This window comes from Mercenaria mercenaria, chromosome 5 (assembly GCF_021730395.1).
Source record: "Mercenaria mercenaria strain notata chromosome 5, MADL_Memer_1, whole genome shotgun sequence".
Lineage (NCBI taxonomy): Eukaryota > Metazoa > Mollusca > Bivalvia > Venerida > Veneridae > Mercenaria > Mercenaria mercenaria.
The window spans coordinates 83453847-83472815 of NC_069365.1; the positions used below are offsets into that span (position 1 = coordinate 83453847).

At 36.4% G+C, this 18969-nt stretch overlaps 2 protein-coding genes and 1 non-coding gene across 3 annotated transcripts in view; 2 read left to right on the plus strand and 1 right to left on the minus strand.

Annotated features, from left to right (window-relative positions):
• LOC123557789 (histone PARylation factor 1-like) overlaps positions 1-8757 on the plus strand; it is a 50986-nt gene extending 42229 nt beyond the window's left edge. Inside the window, exons 6-7 of the mRNA XM_045349477.2 lie at positions 4383-4624; positions 5910-8757. Of these exons, the coding sequence (XP_045205412.2) occupies positions 4383-4624; positions 5910-6211 (544 nt within the window). The 3' untranslated portion in view covers positions 6212-8757. The remainder of the gene's footprint in view (positions 1-4382; positions 4625-5909) is intronic.
• LOC128557185 (uncharacterized) overlaps positions 1-18969 on the plus strand; it is a 423236-nt gene that overhangs the window by 66587 nt on the left and 337680 nt on the right. The window lies entirely within an intron of this gene.
• On the minus strand, positions 16950-17021 carry Trnaa-ugc (transfer RNA alanine (anticodon UGC)). The gene has a single exon. It is a non-coding gene; the product is annotated as a tRNA-Ala (tRNA).

Below are 18969 nucleotides of genomic sequence, written 5' to 3' on the forward strand. Positions count from 1 at the left end.
GAGGCCAAAGGTCAGATACAAGAATGACATTGTCCGGAGCATTTCATCTTCATGCATGGAATGATTTTGATGTAACTTGGCACAATTGTACACATCCATGCAGGGTGATCATGATCTGTACTGTTAGCTATTCAGTCAGTAAATTTTCGGTAAACACCCCTTTGAATAATAAGTGGCACTGTCCAAACTGAATGATGGATCAGTCCATATTAGAAATTTAGCAGGCTAAAGGTTAATAGGGTAGTGACCTTATATGGTCAAGTGGCTAAAGTCATTGGCTGTTTATCACTTTCCTTTCACTGCTGTCGCTGTGGGTTTGAACTGTTCTCTGTGAATGGTTATTCATTTTGCTTGAGAAGGGTCTGGGGCCTCTATGGCAGATAGGGTTACTGTCTGAGAATCACTTGCCCCTCACCGCAATGGGTTTGAAACTTACCACTTAGAGTGTAGAAGATGCCATCCAGCTGGCTTATGGAAAGTCAGTGGTTCTGCTCAGGTGCTAAAAGCACCTGGGTTTTTTTCCATCATAACAAAGTAGCAATTGGCCACATGACATAAATTGTTAAGACTCAACAAAATAGATACATAAATCAAGGGAGGTCTATGGTTCTGGACATCTGCTTACGCTGGGTAGACCATGCCTTAAAGGACGCCTTTGAACTGCCTTTGCTATTTGAAGCTTGAAGATGTCATGATATGACTTTGTTTCATTGTTTGACTTAATCTCCAGATAAGAGACAGACAAAGATATTTATACAAACTGTCGGTTTTTTTTATTAATTAATTTTGTTTTAGGCTTTAGATATTGTCTTAGCACAGCAGAATGAGTCTGTTTTCATGAAATAATTTCTATACAGATTGTTTTATTTGACATGCCTGTTATACTATATCAAATAAAATGCATTTATACATAATATGTACATATTATGTACTTTTAGACTAAATTGAAAGTTCTTTATGTCTGGACATTTAGGAACATTAGATTTATATTAACCACAGTTTCCGCAGCTTAACATAGAGAGGCTGAGACAAAGACTTGACAGGGGGTTTTTTAAGACTGGGGGAAGGGGCCCCAGCCTGTCATTGAGGGAAGAAAATAGTGCGCGACGAGCAGTTTGGGGGGATTTTTTTCACTCAGGGGGGAATTTACAATTATGCATAATAAACACTTTAAACTATGTTTTTATTACATATTCCTGCAACTTTTAGCAACTATACACACTGTCACTTAGCAATAGATGGACTTGCACTAATGTTCACTTATCGTTGTAACAAGGTGGGTGGGGAGAGTTGAAGTGCTCAATTTAGCCGTATACAAGAAAGAAATCATTGAATATTTAAAGGTCACATGCTTTTATTCAGAAAAAATGCTTTAAAATAAGAGTTGCTTTTGCAAGAGTCATCATATTATTATTAAATGCATACTTTTGTTGGCTTTTTATTTCAGTGGTACTAGAAAATCTTGTAAGAAATGATAAAAAAGTCCGAAAATCACGATCGCGAAAACGTGTGACAAATATGAAAAAATTCGGTCGGGAAAATGGCTGGGAGTAATCTCCCTTGCTTTGTTTACGATTTCGGAGGGGGGAATTACGGACGTAGGGGAATTTCGACTGTGCTAGGGGAAATCCTTGGCTGTGGGGGAAATCCTTGGCTGGGGGACGAGGCCGATATTCGGCGCTGCTATAGAATATAAAAAAACCCTGCTTGATAAATGATAATACTTATTCACAATATATTGAAGTTTCCCTTTTTTACGCCCGTCTCTGAAAGAGTGGGGCGTGTTATGTGAACACCCGTGGCAGGCCTGCGGACAGTCTTAACAGTTTTGATACGATCTTCACCAAACTTGCTGACAATGTTTGTGGGCATAATATCTCGGCCAAGTTCGATAACCACCCAAATGACCCTAGGCACTCTTGGATTATAGCCCTTGAATTACTCGAAAAACTGCGAATTTAGCCTTGTCCGCTCTCTTAGTCCAACAGTTTTCATCCGATCTTCACCAAACTTGGTGACAATGTTTCTGGGCATAATATCTCAGCCAAGTTAGATAACCACCCAAATCGCCCCAGGCACTCTCGGATTATGACCCTTGAATTTACGTAATTGAAATTTAGACGGGCGTATTTTGTGACAGTCTGGCACTCTTGTTTTATTTTGCAATCAAATCGAGCCATGTCAGAATAGTTCTTATATTCATATTACCTCTTGGGCAAAGTACATTTATTAATCAACCAGATACTCCGTGTATGGGGTCTAAATTGGAGTCATGCATGTTGATCTGCCTGTCCGTCCATCATGTCCACTCCATATCTTCTAAACCACTGTGAAGATTTTCAAAAAAATTAGCATCAGTTGTTACCCTGTCAAAACAAAATGCAGAGCAGACAACCAAGATTTAACACTAGGTACAAGTTTAAGGTCAAATTTTGAGGTTAAAGATCATATAGCTATATGTTATGTTTGTTCAGTAGCTTCTTAACCATTGGAAAGATTTTTTGGAAAATTATGGTCACTAGGTCCAAGGTCAAGGTCACACTTTGAGGTCAACAGTGAAATAACTTTTCATGTCCATTCATTGTCTTGTAAACCGCTAGGAAGATTTTCATAAACCTAGCAAATATTTACCTCATCAAGATGGCATACATAGAATACAACCCAGGTCACTTGGTTCAAGGTCAAGGTCATTCTAACAGGTCACATGTCAAATAACTTACTTTTGTTTCCACTCCCTATCATTTTAAAGCTCTTTGTTTTCATTAAACTAGCATTAGATATTTACTTCATCAAGATGAAGTGTATATTCTAATTTAAAGTCTTTTTAGCTCATCTGATTTTTTGAAAAAAAATGATGAGTTATTGTCATCACTTGAGCGGTTGTCGGCGTCGGCGTCGGCGTCTGCGTCGGCGTTGCCTGGTTAAGTTTTATGTTTAGGTCAGCTTTTCTCCTAAACTATCAAAGCTATTGCTTTGAAACTTGAAATACTTGTTCACCATCATAAGCTGACCCTGTATAGCAAGAAACATAACTCCATCTTGCTTTTTGCAAGATTTATGGCCCCTTTTGTACTTAGAAAATATCAGATTTCTTGGTTAAGTTTTATGTTTAGGTCAATTTTTCTCCTAAACTATCAAAGCTATTGCTTTGAAACTTGGAATACTTGTTCACCATCATAAGCAGACCCTGTACATCAAGAAACATAACACCATCTTGCTTTTTCAAGATTTATTGCCCCTTTTGGACTTAGAAAATCTGTTTTCTTGGTTAAGTTTTATGTTTAGGTCAGCTTTTATCCTAAACTATCAAAGCTATTGCTTTAAAACTTGCAACACTTGTTCACCATCATAAGTTGACCCTGTATAGCAAGAAACATAACTCCGTCCTGCTTTTTGCAGATTTATGGCCCCTTTTGGACTTAGAAAATATCAGATTTCTTGGTTAAGTTTTATGTTTAGGTCAACTTTTTCTCTTAAACTATCAAAGCTATTGCTTTGAAACTTGCAACACTTGTTCACCATCATAAGCTGACCCTGTACAGCAAGCAACCTAACTCCATCCTGCTTTTTGCAATAATTATTGCCCCTTTTGTACTTAGAAAATATCAGATTTCTTGGTTAAGTTTTATGTTTAGGTCAATTTTTCTCCTAAACTATCAAAGCTATTGCTTTGAAACTTGGAATACTTGTTCACCATCATAAGCAGACCCTGTACATCAAGAAACATAACACCATCTTGCTTTTTCAAGATTTATTGCCCCTTTTGGACTTAGAAAATCTGTTTTCTTGGTTAAGTTTTATGTTTAGGTCAGCTTTTATCCTAAACTATCAAAGCTATTGCTTTAAAACTTGCAACACTTGTTCACCATCATAAGTTGACCCTGTATAGCAAGAAACATAACTCCGTCCTGCTTTTTGCAAGATTTATGGCCCCTTTTGGACTTAGAAAATATCAGATTTCTTGGTTAAGTTTTATGTTTAGGTCAACTTTTTCTCTTAAACTATCAAAGCTATTGCTTTGAAACTTGCAACACTTGTTCACCATCATAAGCTGACCCTGTACAGCAAGCAACATAACTCCATCCTGCTTTTTGCAATAATTATTGCCCCTTTTGGACTTAGAAAATCATTTTCTTGGTTGAGTATTATGTTTAAGTCAACTTTTCTCATAAACTATCAAAGCTATTGCTTTAAAACTTGCAACAGTTTTTCACCATCATAAGTGGACACTGTACATCAAGAAACATAACTCTATCCTGCTTTTTGCAAGAATGATGGCCCTTTTTAGACTTAGAAAATCATGGGTAGGACAATATTTCTATTACACAAAAAAAATCAGATGAGCGTCAGCACCCGCAACGCGGTGCTCTTGTTTGTTTCAGTTCCTGCATTGATGATAAACTGAAGTCCAAAGAAACCAGTGCAGGGAGTAAAACAAAATTAAAAGAATTATCAGAGAGACTTCAAACATGTGCAAAGAAAAATAAACAGACATTAGAACTGAAATCAAAGCATATAAAAGAACGGGAGAAGAAGGTTGTGTGTAAGAGTTTTCACAAATGTGGTATTGTGGTACCAGTAGATGAAAATGAAGTTGGGTACCGTGAAGTGCCTGAAACACCAGGTAAATCTGATTGCCATAGTAACAATACAACATTTCACATTTTGTCATTTTAGATTCCTTTTTAGGCTCTTAAGGTGGTAATTTAAGGTTCTACACAGGTAACAAAATATGGTAAAATATTACCATGAGGAGTATACATTTAATAGGTTCTTCCCCAAGAATTTAAAGATATCCACTGGGGACAAATTTAAAGCCCGCCCGCTTAGCTCAGTAGGTAGAGCGTTGGTCTACGGATCGTGGGGTCATGAGTTCGATCCTCGGGTGGGGCGTATGTTCTCCGTGACTGTTTGATAAACGACATTGTGTCTCAAATCATTAGTCCTCCACCTTTGATTCATGTGGGAAAGTTGGCAGTTACTTGCGGAGAACAGGTTTGTACTGGTACAGAATCCAGGAACACTGGTTAGATTTACTGCCAGCCATTATATGACTGAAATACCGCTGAAAAAGGCGTTAAACCCAAAACAAACTGACAATTTCAAGCTATCTGCTTGAGTCTTGACAATTTAAAGATATCCACGGGGGACTTCCTCTACAATATTAAGGTATACACTGGGAACTTGCGCATACAATTTAAAGCTATCCGTTGGTGTCTTCCCTGACAATTTAAAGGTGTCTGCTGGGTTTTTCCCCTACAATTTAAAGATACCCACTGGGGTCTTCCATGACAATTTAAAGATATCCATTGGGGGACTTCCTCAACAATTTAGTGTTATACACGTGGGGCTTCCCCCTACAATTTAAAGGTATCCGAGGGGTCTTCCATGACAATTTAAAGGTATCTGCTGGGTTTTTCCCCTACAATTTAAAAAAATATCCACTGGGGTCTTCCATGCCAATTTAAAGGTATCTGCTGGGTCTTCCCTGACAATTTAAAGACATCCACAGGGGACTTCCCCAACAATTTAAATGTTTACACTGGGGACTTCCCTGACAATTTAAAGGTATCTGCTGGGGTTTTCCCTGACAATTTAAAGGTATCTGCTGGGGACTTCCTGGACAATTTAAAGGTATCCACAGGGGACTTCCCTGACATTTTAAAGATATCCATAGGGGACTTCTCTGACAATTTAAAGGTATCCCAAGGAGTTTTCTGACAGATATCCCCTGGGGTTTTACCCGACCATTTAAAGTTAAAATAAACTGAAGAAATGAATTAAATTAATTCTATGCATTATTTTGAAGCCATTTGCCAAAAGTCTGATGTTAACAGTTATATCATTAAACAATTAGTTCATTTACAGAGATTTAGCTATAAATATATAACTTATTTCTGACATTTCAGCTGATCTGAAAAAAATGTTCAAAAAAATTGCTGACAGCAAAACAGATGCAGAACGGGACAAAAACTTTGAACCTCTGCAAGAACTTATAACTCTTATTCAGTTTGCAAATGACGAGTGTGACTATGGAGAAGGGCTTGAACTAGGTATAGATCTATTTTGTTATGGTGGTGCCACTTTTCATTCAACAATAGGACAGCTTCTGTCACTCGCATACATGTTGCTGAATAGACCAGAATATGGACAGATTGTTGAAGCACACCTGAAAAACAGGAGGCGTGGAGACGATTTGAGTCAGTTATAGTTACCGGTAACTGTAGGACAGTTCTGAATCTTAAGTGTGTAGAGATAAACAGACAGAGAGTTAAAGTGAAAATAGTTTTTATGTGTTTTGCAACAATTGTACATAATACTGTTGTATAGGTAGCTTTTCTCAGGAATCATGTGTATGAAATGAAGTATTCCGCAGGAGGAGGTGTGTTATAGAAGGGCTATGTAGGATAATATGCAGTTCTTTTATCAAGTCAGGTTTGGAACTTTGTGAGGGTTACAGGCTGTGAATGCATGTAAACATAGTAAGCGGTACCTGACCGTAACTTTTTGGAGCACTTGCCCTAGGGGCAAATTAACCTTTATTGTAACTTGCCTAAACCACTTTTCATGTTGCGAAGATATAGAATGGTGTTAATATGTAAACAGCACTTCAGTTCCGTTTGCAGAATGAAATAGAATATGTTGTTTAAAATGAAAAGGAAAATAGAAATATACAATAAATTTCGATAATAAGGAACAAAAAAAATCTTCATTAGTTTTTGAAGTTTTCATGAATAAACTATTTTGGTGAGGTATTTTCCATTGTAAATTGCAGCAATTTTTGATACTAAAAACTTTAAAATTCTGTTTTGACTTTTATTTGTGAATGGGCTGTTGGATAGTTATAAAACTTTAACAATATCTCAGTTAGAAACAACATTTCCATTTAATAATGTTGTACAATTTTGAAATTGTGACGTTGTCCAATTTTTCTGAAGGGAAAGTTAAAGATATCTTAAAAACTTCTACCACTCTCCGAGGGCTTTAAAATTATACATAGTTTATGTCTGGATGTTGCAAAATAAAGCCACAGTTTACAAAAAAGCTGTTATGAATTAGGGGTATCAAAGAGTTGAATTTGAATACCTGATATGTGTGAATATTTGGTTTAAAAAAATCAAAACCACAAACTACTTCTCTACGACTGATCAGTTGGGAAATGTTAATCTGTAGTCATTTTTTTGTACAATGGAATAGAATATGACAAATGTGTGAATAAAACAACATTTGGTAACACAAAATTCTTGGATTTATTACTTTGTGTTTAAGGCACTGTTCTGCTGTAATGAAAAAAAAGCTTCCAGACTGAGGCAAAATAGAAGTGAAGCTCTCTTATGTGACCTAAGGTGGACAGTCTTTTGTCCTGACAATAATAATAATATTAATAATAATAGAAATAGTGATTACTTGCTGATTGTAGATTTTAGAAAAATAGTTCTATTCCATCGAGGAATGTAAACTCAAAGCAGTATTGGAAGAATGTACATCTGAACATCAATTTTTTAGCTCGACTATACGAAGTATGAGAGCTATCTTACTCGACCCGGCGTCGGCGTCTTTCCGCGTCCCCACCTTGGTTAAAGTTTTTTTACACTTTCTCTTTTTTCAACTTATCTCTGTAATTACTTGATGGATTTGATTCAAACTTGAAATAGTTATTCCTCATCATCACTCACATCATCTGACATAAGGGCCATAACTCTGGCCCCAATATTTCATGATTTATCTCCCCTTTTCACTTAGTTTTTAAGGTTAAAGTTTTGATGCACTTTCACTCTATCTCTGTTATTACTGAATTGATTTGATTCAAACTTAAAATACTTGTTTAACATCATCATCCACATGATATGACACAAGATGCATAACTCTGGCACAATTGTTTTATGAATTATTCCCCCTTTTTACTTAGAATTTCAGGTTAAAGTTTTGATGCACTTCCACTCTATCTCAGTTATTACTGAATGGATTTGATTCAAACTTAAAATCGTTGTTCAACATCATCACCCACACCATTTGGCACAAGGTGCATACTCTGGCACCAATTTTTCATGAATTATTACCTCTTTTTACTAAGAATTTCAGGTTAAAGTTTTGATGCACTTTCACTTTATCTCTGTTATTACTGAATGGATTTGATTCAAACTTAAAATAGTTGTTCAGCATCATCACCCACACCATTTAACACAAGGTGCATAACTCTGGCACCATTTTTTCATGAATTATGCCCACTTTTACTTAGAATTAAAAGTTAATTTTGATGCATTTTCACTATATCTCAGTTATTATGAAATGCATTTGATTCAAACTTGAAGTAGTTGTTCCACATCATCACCCACATCATATGATACAAGATGCATAACTCTTGCACCAATATTTAATTAATTATGCCCCCTTTTTGCTTAGGCTGTACTTGTATAGTGTTTTGATATACTTTATCTGTACGTCTCTTATTACTTAATATTTTTGACACAGACTCCGGCTATTGTGCAATATCTTCACCCACCATTGGAGTTAATAAACACTCCAGTGACAGCTCCAGTTTTCTCAGATGTGCCCAGTTTCACTATCCAGCATCGAAATAGTCGAGCACGCTGTCTCCTGTGACAGCTCTTGTTTAAAAATGTGTTTATATCTTTAAAATATCAACTAGAAATTATATATAATTATCTAACTAACAAAAAGGATGTGGTGACATTAAACTATTATTTTGACAATTGGTTTTCTCATTGTGGTGACATTAAACTATTATTTTGACAATTGGTCTTCTGATTAAATCCATGTTCTAAAGCCCAAGATACATAATTATGTAGTTTCCTATAAAGTTTTGTTACCGTAGTGTTTGTCATGTACTTGCCAAGAAACCTGGTGCCCCAGTTGGCCATTCTGACAATTGAGCCCTTACTGATTAATTGACTGGTGCGCAACTTCATTTGTGGACTAATTTTCCTATTTTTGGTCATATATTTCCGTCAACAAATATTTTTGGTGTCCCAACGGAACATATGATAACTGATATCAGTGCCAAAAGACCTAGGTACACAACCTTGTATTCTGACAAATTAATTGACAATTTTGTTATCTCTAGGTTACTTGTGAATAAAAAACTTGTACGAGTGACATCCTCTTTTTATTTTTATGCCCCCGAAGGGAGGCATATTAGTTTTCAACTGTCCGTCTGTTTGTTCGTCACAACGTTAACTTCTTGCATGAAGGCATTTTACTTGCGAACCACTGCACCCAGGACCTTCAAACTTCACATGCTGATAGTACTTGTTGAGTACACGACCCCTGTTGACTTTGGGGTCACCAGGTCAAAGGTCAAGGCGCTGTGGGGGCATTTGTCACCATTAATGACAGCTCTTGTTAATCATATAAAACTGGCTGCACTGAATGTACTAGGAAAATATCAGGAGCATTTAACTGATACTCCTGTATTCCAGTTTCTGTCTATATTTTGCAAGAGAAAATCAATAGGTTAATGTTTTGGATAGTGTTGACTGGAGAATATGCCATTTTCCAGTTCCCTTGACTTAAAAAATCTGTTATTAAGATTAAACACTTCCCATTCTAATCCAGGAAAATTATATCAGTGGGGCCATTAGAAAAAAATCTTTTTTCCTTTGACTTACCGCTTTCCTGTGGCTTATCTCAACAGACAGTGGGAGTCAAAAATAAAAGATATTGTAAACATTTTCAGAAAGTGCTATTAAAAGGGATTTTATTGCAGATGAATTTATTTTTAACCTGTAGCCTGCTTACAGCAAAAATATATTGATTCTGCCTTCATGACCAGTGCCGACCAAGATTAGCCTGCACGAACATGCATTGTTTGCTATTCAGTCAGTAAATTTTCAGTGAACACCCCTTTAAATAATAAATGGCTCTGCCCAGATTGAATGATGGACCAGTCCATTTTACAAATTTAGCAGGGCAAGGGTTAAAGGAACCTAACAACTGATGCCAGTCTGCCAGTTCCCATGCTCACTTTACTTGCCTCAACAAGTATATAAATTAGAATAAATTCAGGTTGAAATTGCCTCGGAAATTAAAAGAAGCATAAAAAACACTGCAGTTGACAAAACATCTTGAACTGATTCAGCATAATATATTTAACATATACGCATCAAAATTATTTACTTTGTACCAAATTTCCTTAGTACATGTAGTATGTAAAGCAGTAAAACTTGACAGTTAGGCTTCTGGTATGGCCTGACATTGGCCTGACGATTAGGCTTCTGGTATGGCCTGACATTGGCCTGACGGTTAGGCTTCTGGTATGGCCTGACATTGGCCAGAACTTGAGGAAAGCAGAATGAGCTCGTACTTTCTTGATCTTTAGTTTAGCTTGAGATGATTAATTAACATGCACAGAGTGGATTCAAGCTGTTGTAGCTCAGTAGGGAGAGCGCAGATCTATGAATCACAGGGCCGTGTGTTCGATTCCCAGGCGCGGTGTATGGTCTCGACAATTTGATAAGACATAAGTGTCTGAAATCATTCAACCTTGACCTATGTTTCATTCATGTGGGGAAGTTGGCAGTTACTTACGTAGAACAGGTTTGTACTGGTACAGAATCCAGGAACACTGGTTAGCTTAACTGCCTGCCATTAAATAACTGAAATACTGTTGAAAAACGGTGTTAAACCCAAAACAAATCAAGCTGTTATATACATTTAGTTTGAAAAATACATTTGTTTTCATTTAGAAAGCAAGTTTAATTGATACTACTTCTTTTCTGGAAGTTTAGGCCTGTCTTACGCCATACCAATCAGGTTTCACAGTACTGCTGGTGCGGTGACGGATTGATTCACATGCTTGTATATTCATTATTATGAGGACTGAGCTTGAAACTTTTCTACTTTATTTATGTACAGTAAAGCCATTCTCGCATATACCAGAGGTCTACCATGTTCGTCTCTGGAATATGACAAACCTCTGATGGATGAGAACCAGACCAACCAGCTGAGGGCCTGAAAAAAATATATATAAATGTCAGAATGAATCACATGACAATTATTTCCTTGCCAAATACATGTATTTATTGCCAAATAATATGATTTATGAAGTGCCATATTCGTAAATATCGAGCGATAAAAAGAAAAAAGAACAAACGATCCTTTAAAAAAAACGTTGGAGATGAGCAAATTGATATTTTATGACCAAATGTAATATAAGAAATGAAAAAAGGTCATTTTTGTTGAAAAACAAACCAATAAATTTAAAACAATACAACATATATCATATGTTTTAGATACAAAAAATTCAGACATTATTTCCTCCTCAAGTTATATATAGGGTTGATCAGACATATTGCTAATATTTTCTGGCTCTTGCAGCTGATGTTTATTCCACACCTTGATTAAAGTTTTGATGTTTTTTCTCCTCCTTTATCTTTGCTACTGTATGATTTATTTGCTTCAGACTTCAAACGATTATTGTTCATCATAACCCAAGGGCTATATAGAGGATATTACATGAGAGTCTTTTCATTTTGAATTTATTAAACAGGTTGAATAAAATAATAAAATTTGAGGCTCTGCTGAGCATTTTATCAATTTTATTCAAAGAGTTAAATAAATTCAATGTGGAAAGCCACAAATGTTAATATTTTTCACATGTTAGCTTTTTCTGCCAAAACATCAAAATTCTACTTACTTTAAACTATTATAAACAAGTCATTTTGACCAATGTCTCCTATACTTTGATAAAACTCTCTTATGCTCTCTTTTTACTTGGAAAGGACCATAACTCTTACACCTGTATTTTATGAATTATGTCCTCTTTTATACTTAGAATGTCTGTTTTATTTTGATGCACTTCTATTATATTTTAGTAGATTGCAGAAAGGATTTGAATCAAGCTTAAAATAGTTGTTCCTCATCATTATCCACATCATATGACACACTGGTAATAAATCTGGCAACAATATTGATTACTTATTCCCCTCTTTTCGTTAAAGTTTTGATGCACTTTTACTATTATAATACTTAAACGCAAAAGAAACTGCACTTTATATTTTCAGATTTTCTCAGAATCCGGTGATGGAATGTTGTCATGTTTGGTATCATTTTAAAGGATAAACATTTATCTTTTCAACTGACGTGATTTTGTTATCGTATTCGATTTCGTTAAATTGTATGACGCGTCTACGTTTAGTAGAGGTCAAAGTCAAAAATACACAAATTGCTGAGAGAATGTTTTCTTGTGTTCGTTTACTGTAGATCGATCAAAAGTGATGAAAATTTTGCATTAATATCGTTTGTGCCAGCCATTCTGTCTAACAACTTATACCGTATTGCCTCGCAGTAGCAGTGGCTGTTTGGTACCGACGTCGCATACATATGCATCAACTCGATGTGACGGTCCAGTCTGACGCCAGTCACTCGTAGTCTACCTGATCGGGGACGGTCGGCAACAGTACCCTTTTGCACAAATCTATCTCCCAACAGTATTATAGTGTTTCTATAGCAATTAACTGTACATAAATAAAGTAGAAAAGTACAAGCATGTGAAACTCATCAAAGCGTCAATACGCTAATGTTTCGAAAGTCGTGGCATATTTGCTGCTTGGATATTTCGAAATCTAAAGTGATACTCGCATTCGTACATTTGCAAATGAATGTAAAGAAAACAAGTTTTACCACCTGTGCCTATGTATACATGCTGCACGGGGAAATCGTGCGAAATTGCTATCCGTCTATTATGCAAGACCTAGCCATAGTTTGACCTAGATATTGTTGTGTTTATAAACCGTAACGACCGAGATTCATACTTGCCAAATTTTACAACTGTACACTTTGTAGAATAAAAGTTATCAAAACAACAGTTTCATTTGCGTTTAAGTATATCTCTGTTTTAACTGAATAGATTTGATTCAAATTTCAGTATTTGTTCCTCATTAACACCCATTTCTTTTGACTCAATGGCCGTAACTACAGCTCAAATATTTAATAAATTATGCCCCTTTTACTAAAATTTCAGATTGTGATGCACTTTAATTTATCTAGGTTATTACTAATAGGATTTGATTCAAACATATGACACAAGGTACATAAATATCAATGATAAAAAGTATTCCGTGGCCCTTCTTTATTGATACACTTTCACCCTATCTCTGTTAATACTCAGAATACTGAGATTGGACTCGTACACAAAACGGTTGTCCAAAGTAAAAGGTAAAGGTAAACAGGTAAAAAGGTAAGCCTTATTTAACGTCGCATATAATCCAAAATACAACATGATGTGCGACAAACTTGGAATCCAGCAACATATACCTCTGCACATTTTACCTCCTGGTACAACCCTTTCAATGCTAGCTGAGTGCCAAGCAAGGGAGCCACCAGTACCATTTTTCACGTCTTTGGTATGACGCGGCCGGGACTCAAAGCGGACACTACCGGCGGTCATCATGTGATAGCCCTGTTTCCTCAAATGTGCCGTATTTCACTCTCTAGGATCGAAATAGTAGAGCGTGCTGTCTCCTGCGACAGCTCTTGTTTCCAGACTACACCAATGACTGACACGGCACACCTTTTTGTGAGCATGATATAATAACAAGATAATAACAGACGTTTCTTGAAAATACATTTCCTGCAATATATATGGCAAAAGCCCTGCTGGGACTCTTATGTTGTTATATAGTTGTATCCAATTAATAAAGTATATATAATTAAAAGTGTAGTTTACAAGATTAAAAATATACTCTAGCAGATTTGACATTAGCTTTAATCAGTAAGAAAGTTAAAAAAAGACATACCTTCACTGTCATTTTTGTAAGAAAATGCGTAACATTATTTGAATATGATTTTCAGTTTCAGTCATAAAATATACAGATTAAAATTTAAGAGACAAAGGCGTCCTCTAAATTGTGATAGAAAAGCAAGGTATTAAGATGAATTATGCGGTGGTCTTTATTAAAAAGCAAAACTTTCTGGCAAAAACGTAGGATACGGGCTTTCAATATATATTGATATTAAGAAATGATTCTTTATGGAAGAAACAAGAGGCAGATATCAGATGTCCGTCTGTCACGATCTAAGCAAGCAGCAATACATAAACGTCACTTGCAAAGCATTTCAGAAATAAAAATCATGTATTTACAGCACATGAATGTCTTGTTTGTACACGAGTTTTCTCCCGTTAATACATGGGCGAATTCAGTGAAAAGAGTAGTTTTTTTATTCAAGAATTCCCATCAACGTCACTGAAATTCCAGGAAATGTGTGGGAACGCCAGCGTTGTTTTATCACCTTTTGAATTATCCGTGATGGGGCTGTAATACGTTGTTTGTCACGGCACGGAACGTGCATTTATGAAAAGATGTTTTAATAGTCACGTCTCTCTTTTGACACGCGTTTACCTTCCTGTTAAAACCTCCCCGAAAGGTGACAAGAACAGCAGTTAATGGTAGAATAGATATCTCATCCAGTTTGTATTACATTATCATTAAGATATACTATATAAGCCGCTAAGAAATGTTACTAAAAGTTTATAATGATTAGTGTATATATGACAGTGTAACCTCTATGAGAAACGAACTTGAATGTCAGACCTTAGAAGATAGACGAATTGAGTCAAGACTAATTACTTTTTACAAAATTGTTAACCATTTAGTTGAAGTCCACTGTCGTCACAACTTGAGCGCCCCATAAGAATGACTCGCCATGATGCATCCCGTATCATATAGACAGGTCCATACCTCTGCCAATTATTTCAAGTTTTCTTTTTTTTCCCTTGTACGGTGGTGATATGGAACAGCCTTACAGCGTTCTTCATATACATGTAGTCTTGCAACCTGATCTTGACAGATTCAAGCAGGCCCTGCACTCCTACCACAATCCCTAGATTAACTGCTGTCATCTTTTAACTTCAATCACTTTTGACGACTCTTGACAATTATCTTTTAACTTTTTCTCGCACTGACGCGCAGTTGCTAGTAATACCCGAAAGGGGAGTTAAGAGATATAGGGCCGGGCCATGTGACTCACGTGCCCTGCCCCACCCACCCTCAGTTGGCCAATAATTGACCTATACTCATCAAAGTCACACACAATTATTAGACCCCAAAAAGCACCAGAGGCCACCATTTCATACCTGTATTTCAAAATTTTCAAGCCCCGCCCCCAGTGCTTTACACCACTCGGCGCCACCGGTGACTGGTGCCCCCCCCCCCCCCCCCCCCCCCCCCCCACATCAACTATTTTTGGAAACGGGCCTGAGATAGGTAGATAGGTAAATAGATATATAAGAAGAAGCCAAATTAATTTATATGTATTATAAAATGTTGAAATTATATTGTGGAAGACAAACATTTAATTAATATACCTTATTTACTTCTGAAGGTGGTGGCTGGTCTTTAGACATTGTATCTTTCTACTACCCCTCTCGTGACAGAATATATATATATAGCTGAGTAGAGGATATTCATATATGTATGTTTTCCGTATGAAAGCTTACATGATTGAAGGTGAGTTGGACGTGTTCAAATTAAACAAAAAAAATGGGTCTATGTACAGTCTTGCGTCACAGTATAAATACGTTCAGTTTTCCTTTAGTTTTGATATTCTATTAATATATACATTTCCGTTATAATAACACGGAAATTTGACGTCACGTCGACATATCTGGCGCCATACAAGTTCACACACACTGTATCTATTAGAATAAGTCGCCAGATGTCAGCGCACTCCTAAGTTATTCCACGGGACGTGTAAATTACTTTTCATATTTTAACACTGTTAAAACACTGTTACCCGTTGACGCCATGTCGACCCACTATATTTGGCATGAAATCGTACTACCCTTTTTCATAAATTGCATATTTAATAATACATTGTATATGGAAGAACCACGTTTAAACATATCTCAACAACAATACGTATCGTTTTTACGCCGCGTGTGTAATGCACTACCCGGGCTATACCCTCATGAAATTATTCCACAAGTATGGCGTACCGTTAGGGTCGAAAATGCCGATTTAGCTTTAAGACAATTCGATTTAGTATGACCCAGGGTCGGACATATTCCAATTAGTATGACCCTGGTTGAGAATTAGCTTAAAGCTATTTCATTTAGTACGACCCAGGGTCGGACATATCGTATTTAGTATGACCCAGGTTCGGAATTAGCTTAAAGCTATTTCATATTTAGTACGACCCAGGGTCAGACATATCGGAATATGTCCGACCCAGGGTCATACTAATTGTAAATATGTCCGACCCAGGGTCATACTATTTCGGAATTAGCTTAAAGCTAATTGGAATATGTCCGACCCAGGGTCATACTAATTGGAATATGTCCGACCCAGGGTCGTACTAATTCGAATTGTCTTAAAGCTAAATGGATTTATCTTAATTCAGGGTCATACTAATTCCGAATTGTCTTAAAGCTAATTGGAATATGTCTGACCCAGGGTCATACTAATTGGAATATGTCCGACCAAGGGTCGTACTAATTCGAATTGTCTTAAAGCTAAATAGATTTATCTTAATTCAGGGTCATACTAATTGCGAATTGTCTTAAAGCTAATTGGAATATGTCTGAACCAGGGTCATACTAATTGGAATATGTCTGACCCAGGGTCATACTAATTGGAATATGTCTGACCCAGGGTTGTACTAATTCGAATTGTCTTAAAGCTAAATAGATTTATCTTAATTCAGGGTCATACTAATTCCGAATTGTCTTAAAGCTAAATCGGCATTTTCGACCCTAACGGTACGCCATACACAAGCGTATTTACCTCGTTTTATTCATATGTTAAAATAAAACGTGGTTCTGCTACATATCATTTCTTTAATAATGTGCTAACAACGTGTGTGTTTTATCTGCTTTCTTCTCTGTTTACTTTTATTTTGGGATGAATAATTTACTTACCTTAAAAAAAAATAGCAAGTAAGAAATAAATGAAAGTAATCTATTACAATTAGGAATATATAAAAAAAAGAAGTGGAGATGCCGGGGATCGAACCCGGGGCCTTTCACATGCAAAGCGAACGCTCTACCACTGAGCCACATCCCCAACTGTTGAAATATATGCGATAAAAATAATATATAAAATAAGAGTAGTAGACTGTAAGCGTGCTAATTAGCTGTTGGAGGTTTCAACCGTTTGAGCTGTTAAGAGGTTTAACTATTATGATACATCACAGATTTGTTTTTAAGTAATATTTACTACTATTATGATACATCAAAATAAAATATGAAATTCAGAACTGCAAGAAAAAGATACCATGCAGTCTGAAATGAGTTTATGTCGAGGAAAAACCTTGTACCCGCATTATGTAAGCATTATTTTATGTTATTTTCCAGGTATGCTGTTCGGCCATTTTTTTACAGCCACACTGACTAGATACCGTATAATCGTTGTCCCGTCACAGATCAAAGAAGTATAAAATACATTTATTTTATAGCTCTTTGCACAGATGGATCTAAGCACAAGTCTCATTCATAATAAATCAAATCAATACTTTATTTATTGTTGCCGATCATATAAACATTACAAACATACATCTACGCTGTAGATATAATGTCTACTATAGGTTTTGGTAATACAATTTCAACCTGTTTTAGTAACGCCCCTAAACAACCGAACAGATTCTAGTCGGCTGCTTAGCCGAACTAATCCGACTTTGTTTTGCAGCGGTGGCTGCAAATGTCCGAAATTAAAAAGCAGCCACTCGGCGACAGTAAGCTTCTTGTACACAATAAAGGTCAGTACCGTTGACCAGTGTTCTGATGAAATTTGATGTTGGCTTAAAATTTTAAAAGTTCACAATTTTAACTAGATATTGCCTTACTTATTTGGTTTATCGGGATGACTTATTTTATAATCTGTTATTTTATAGTTTTCATCCCTCTAAGTAATAGTTATAGTATGTGTGAGAGTGTGTTACCAGGATATATCAGAGCTAGGGGTACATCGAGGGTATTTTTCTCTGCACATATCGTCGAGGCCGGTAGGCCGAGACCAGGGCCGTCGCCGGGTTCGAAAAAGTGGTCCGGCCATGGGACGTCGAAGGCGTCCCGCGAGTGCCGACGGCAGGAGAGTGGGGAGAGCAGGAGAGGGGGTTTCCCCCTCTCGTAAGGGGGGTTTGGGGGGTCTCCCCCGAGAAAATTTTAAGATATGGGATGCCCGTAAGTACGTTTTCCTTGCATCTTGAAAGCATTTTCCATTAAGATTTTCAGTCAATTTTATAACAGTTTTCAAGGATAACTATCCGACATTTGCCCAATGAATGTTGACCCCTCTGTGAGTCTCATCAGGCGGTGGCATTAATAATGAAGGCTTTATCAAGATTCGAACTTGACAACTTGCCGTCTATGTGAGCAAACATACACACATGACAATAAGCAAGGTCATTAGTTTCATCGTAATGCAACCACGATCTATTAGTGAACCACAAAGGCTGAAAACTTCTGTTCACCGGATTTTTCCGACCAAAGGTGCGTTTCGGAAATTTAAATGTCTTAGGTTGTTTTGGAATTTCAGGTATGACCATTTTGCAGCAATACGTTAAGCAACGAGTTAAGCATACGGTTTCAGAATTTAGAGAAGATAGAAACGAAGTTTATATTATTTTATATAGTTGAGATGTACGTAAGCATTTTATTTGATTTAAAGCAATTATTTAAGATTATTCAAAATAATTAGAAGAAATTAGCTTTCGGTTAGTTTTGTTTTATTATACCACGAAAAACACATCTTTTCTAATTTTTTCAAACATACGACTATTTTTTTTTTTCATCAAAACAATTATTATAGATTATAAAAAAATGCCCTTTAGATCATACCGGATTAAAGATATATCAGATAAGCGTTTAATTATGATTAATCCAATCAAGCAGGGTCGATACTTTTGACACGAAGTGTGCCGAAGTTTTCACACCCCGCGGGCAATTATGACAGATACCGCTCTTGCGGATAATTAGCAAGGCAATATTTCGGCACTTTCAATCTAAGCAAAAGC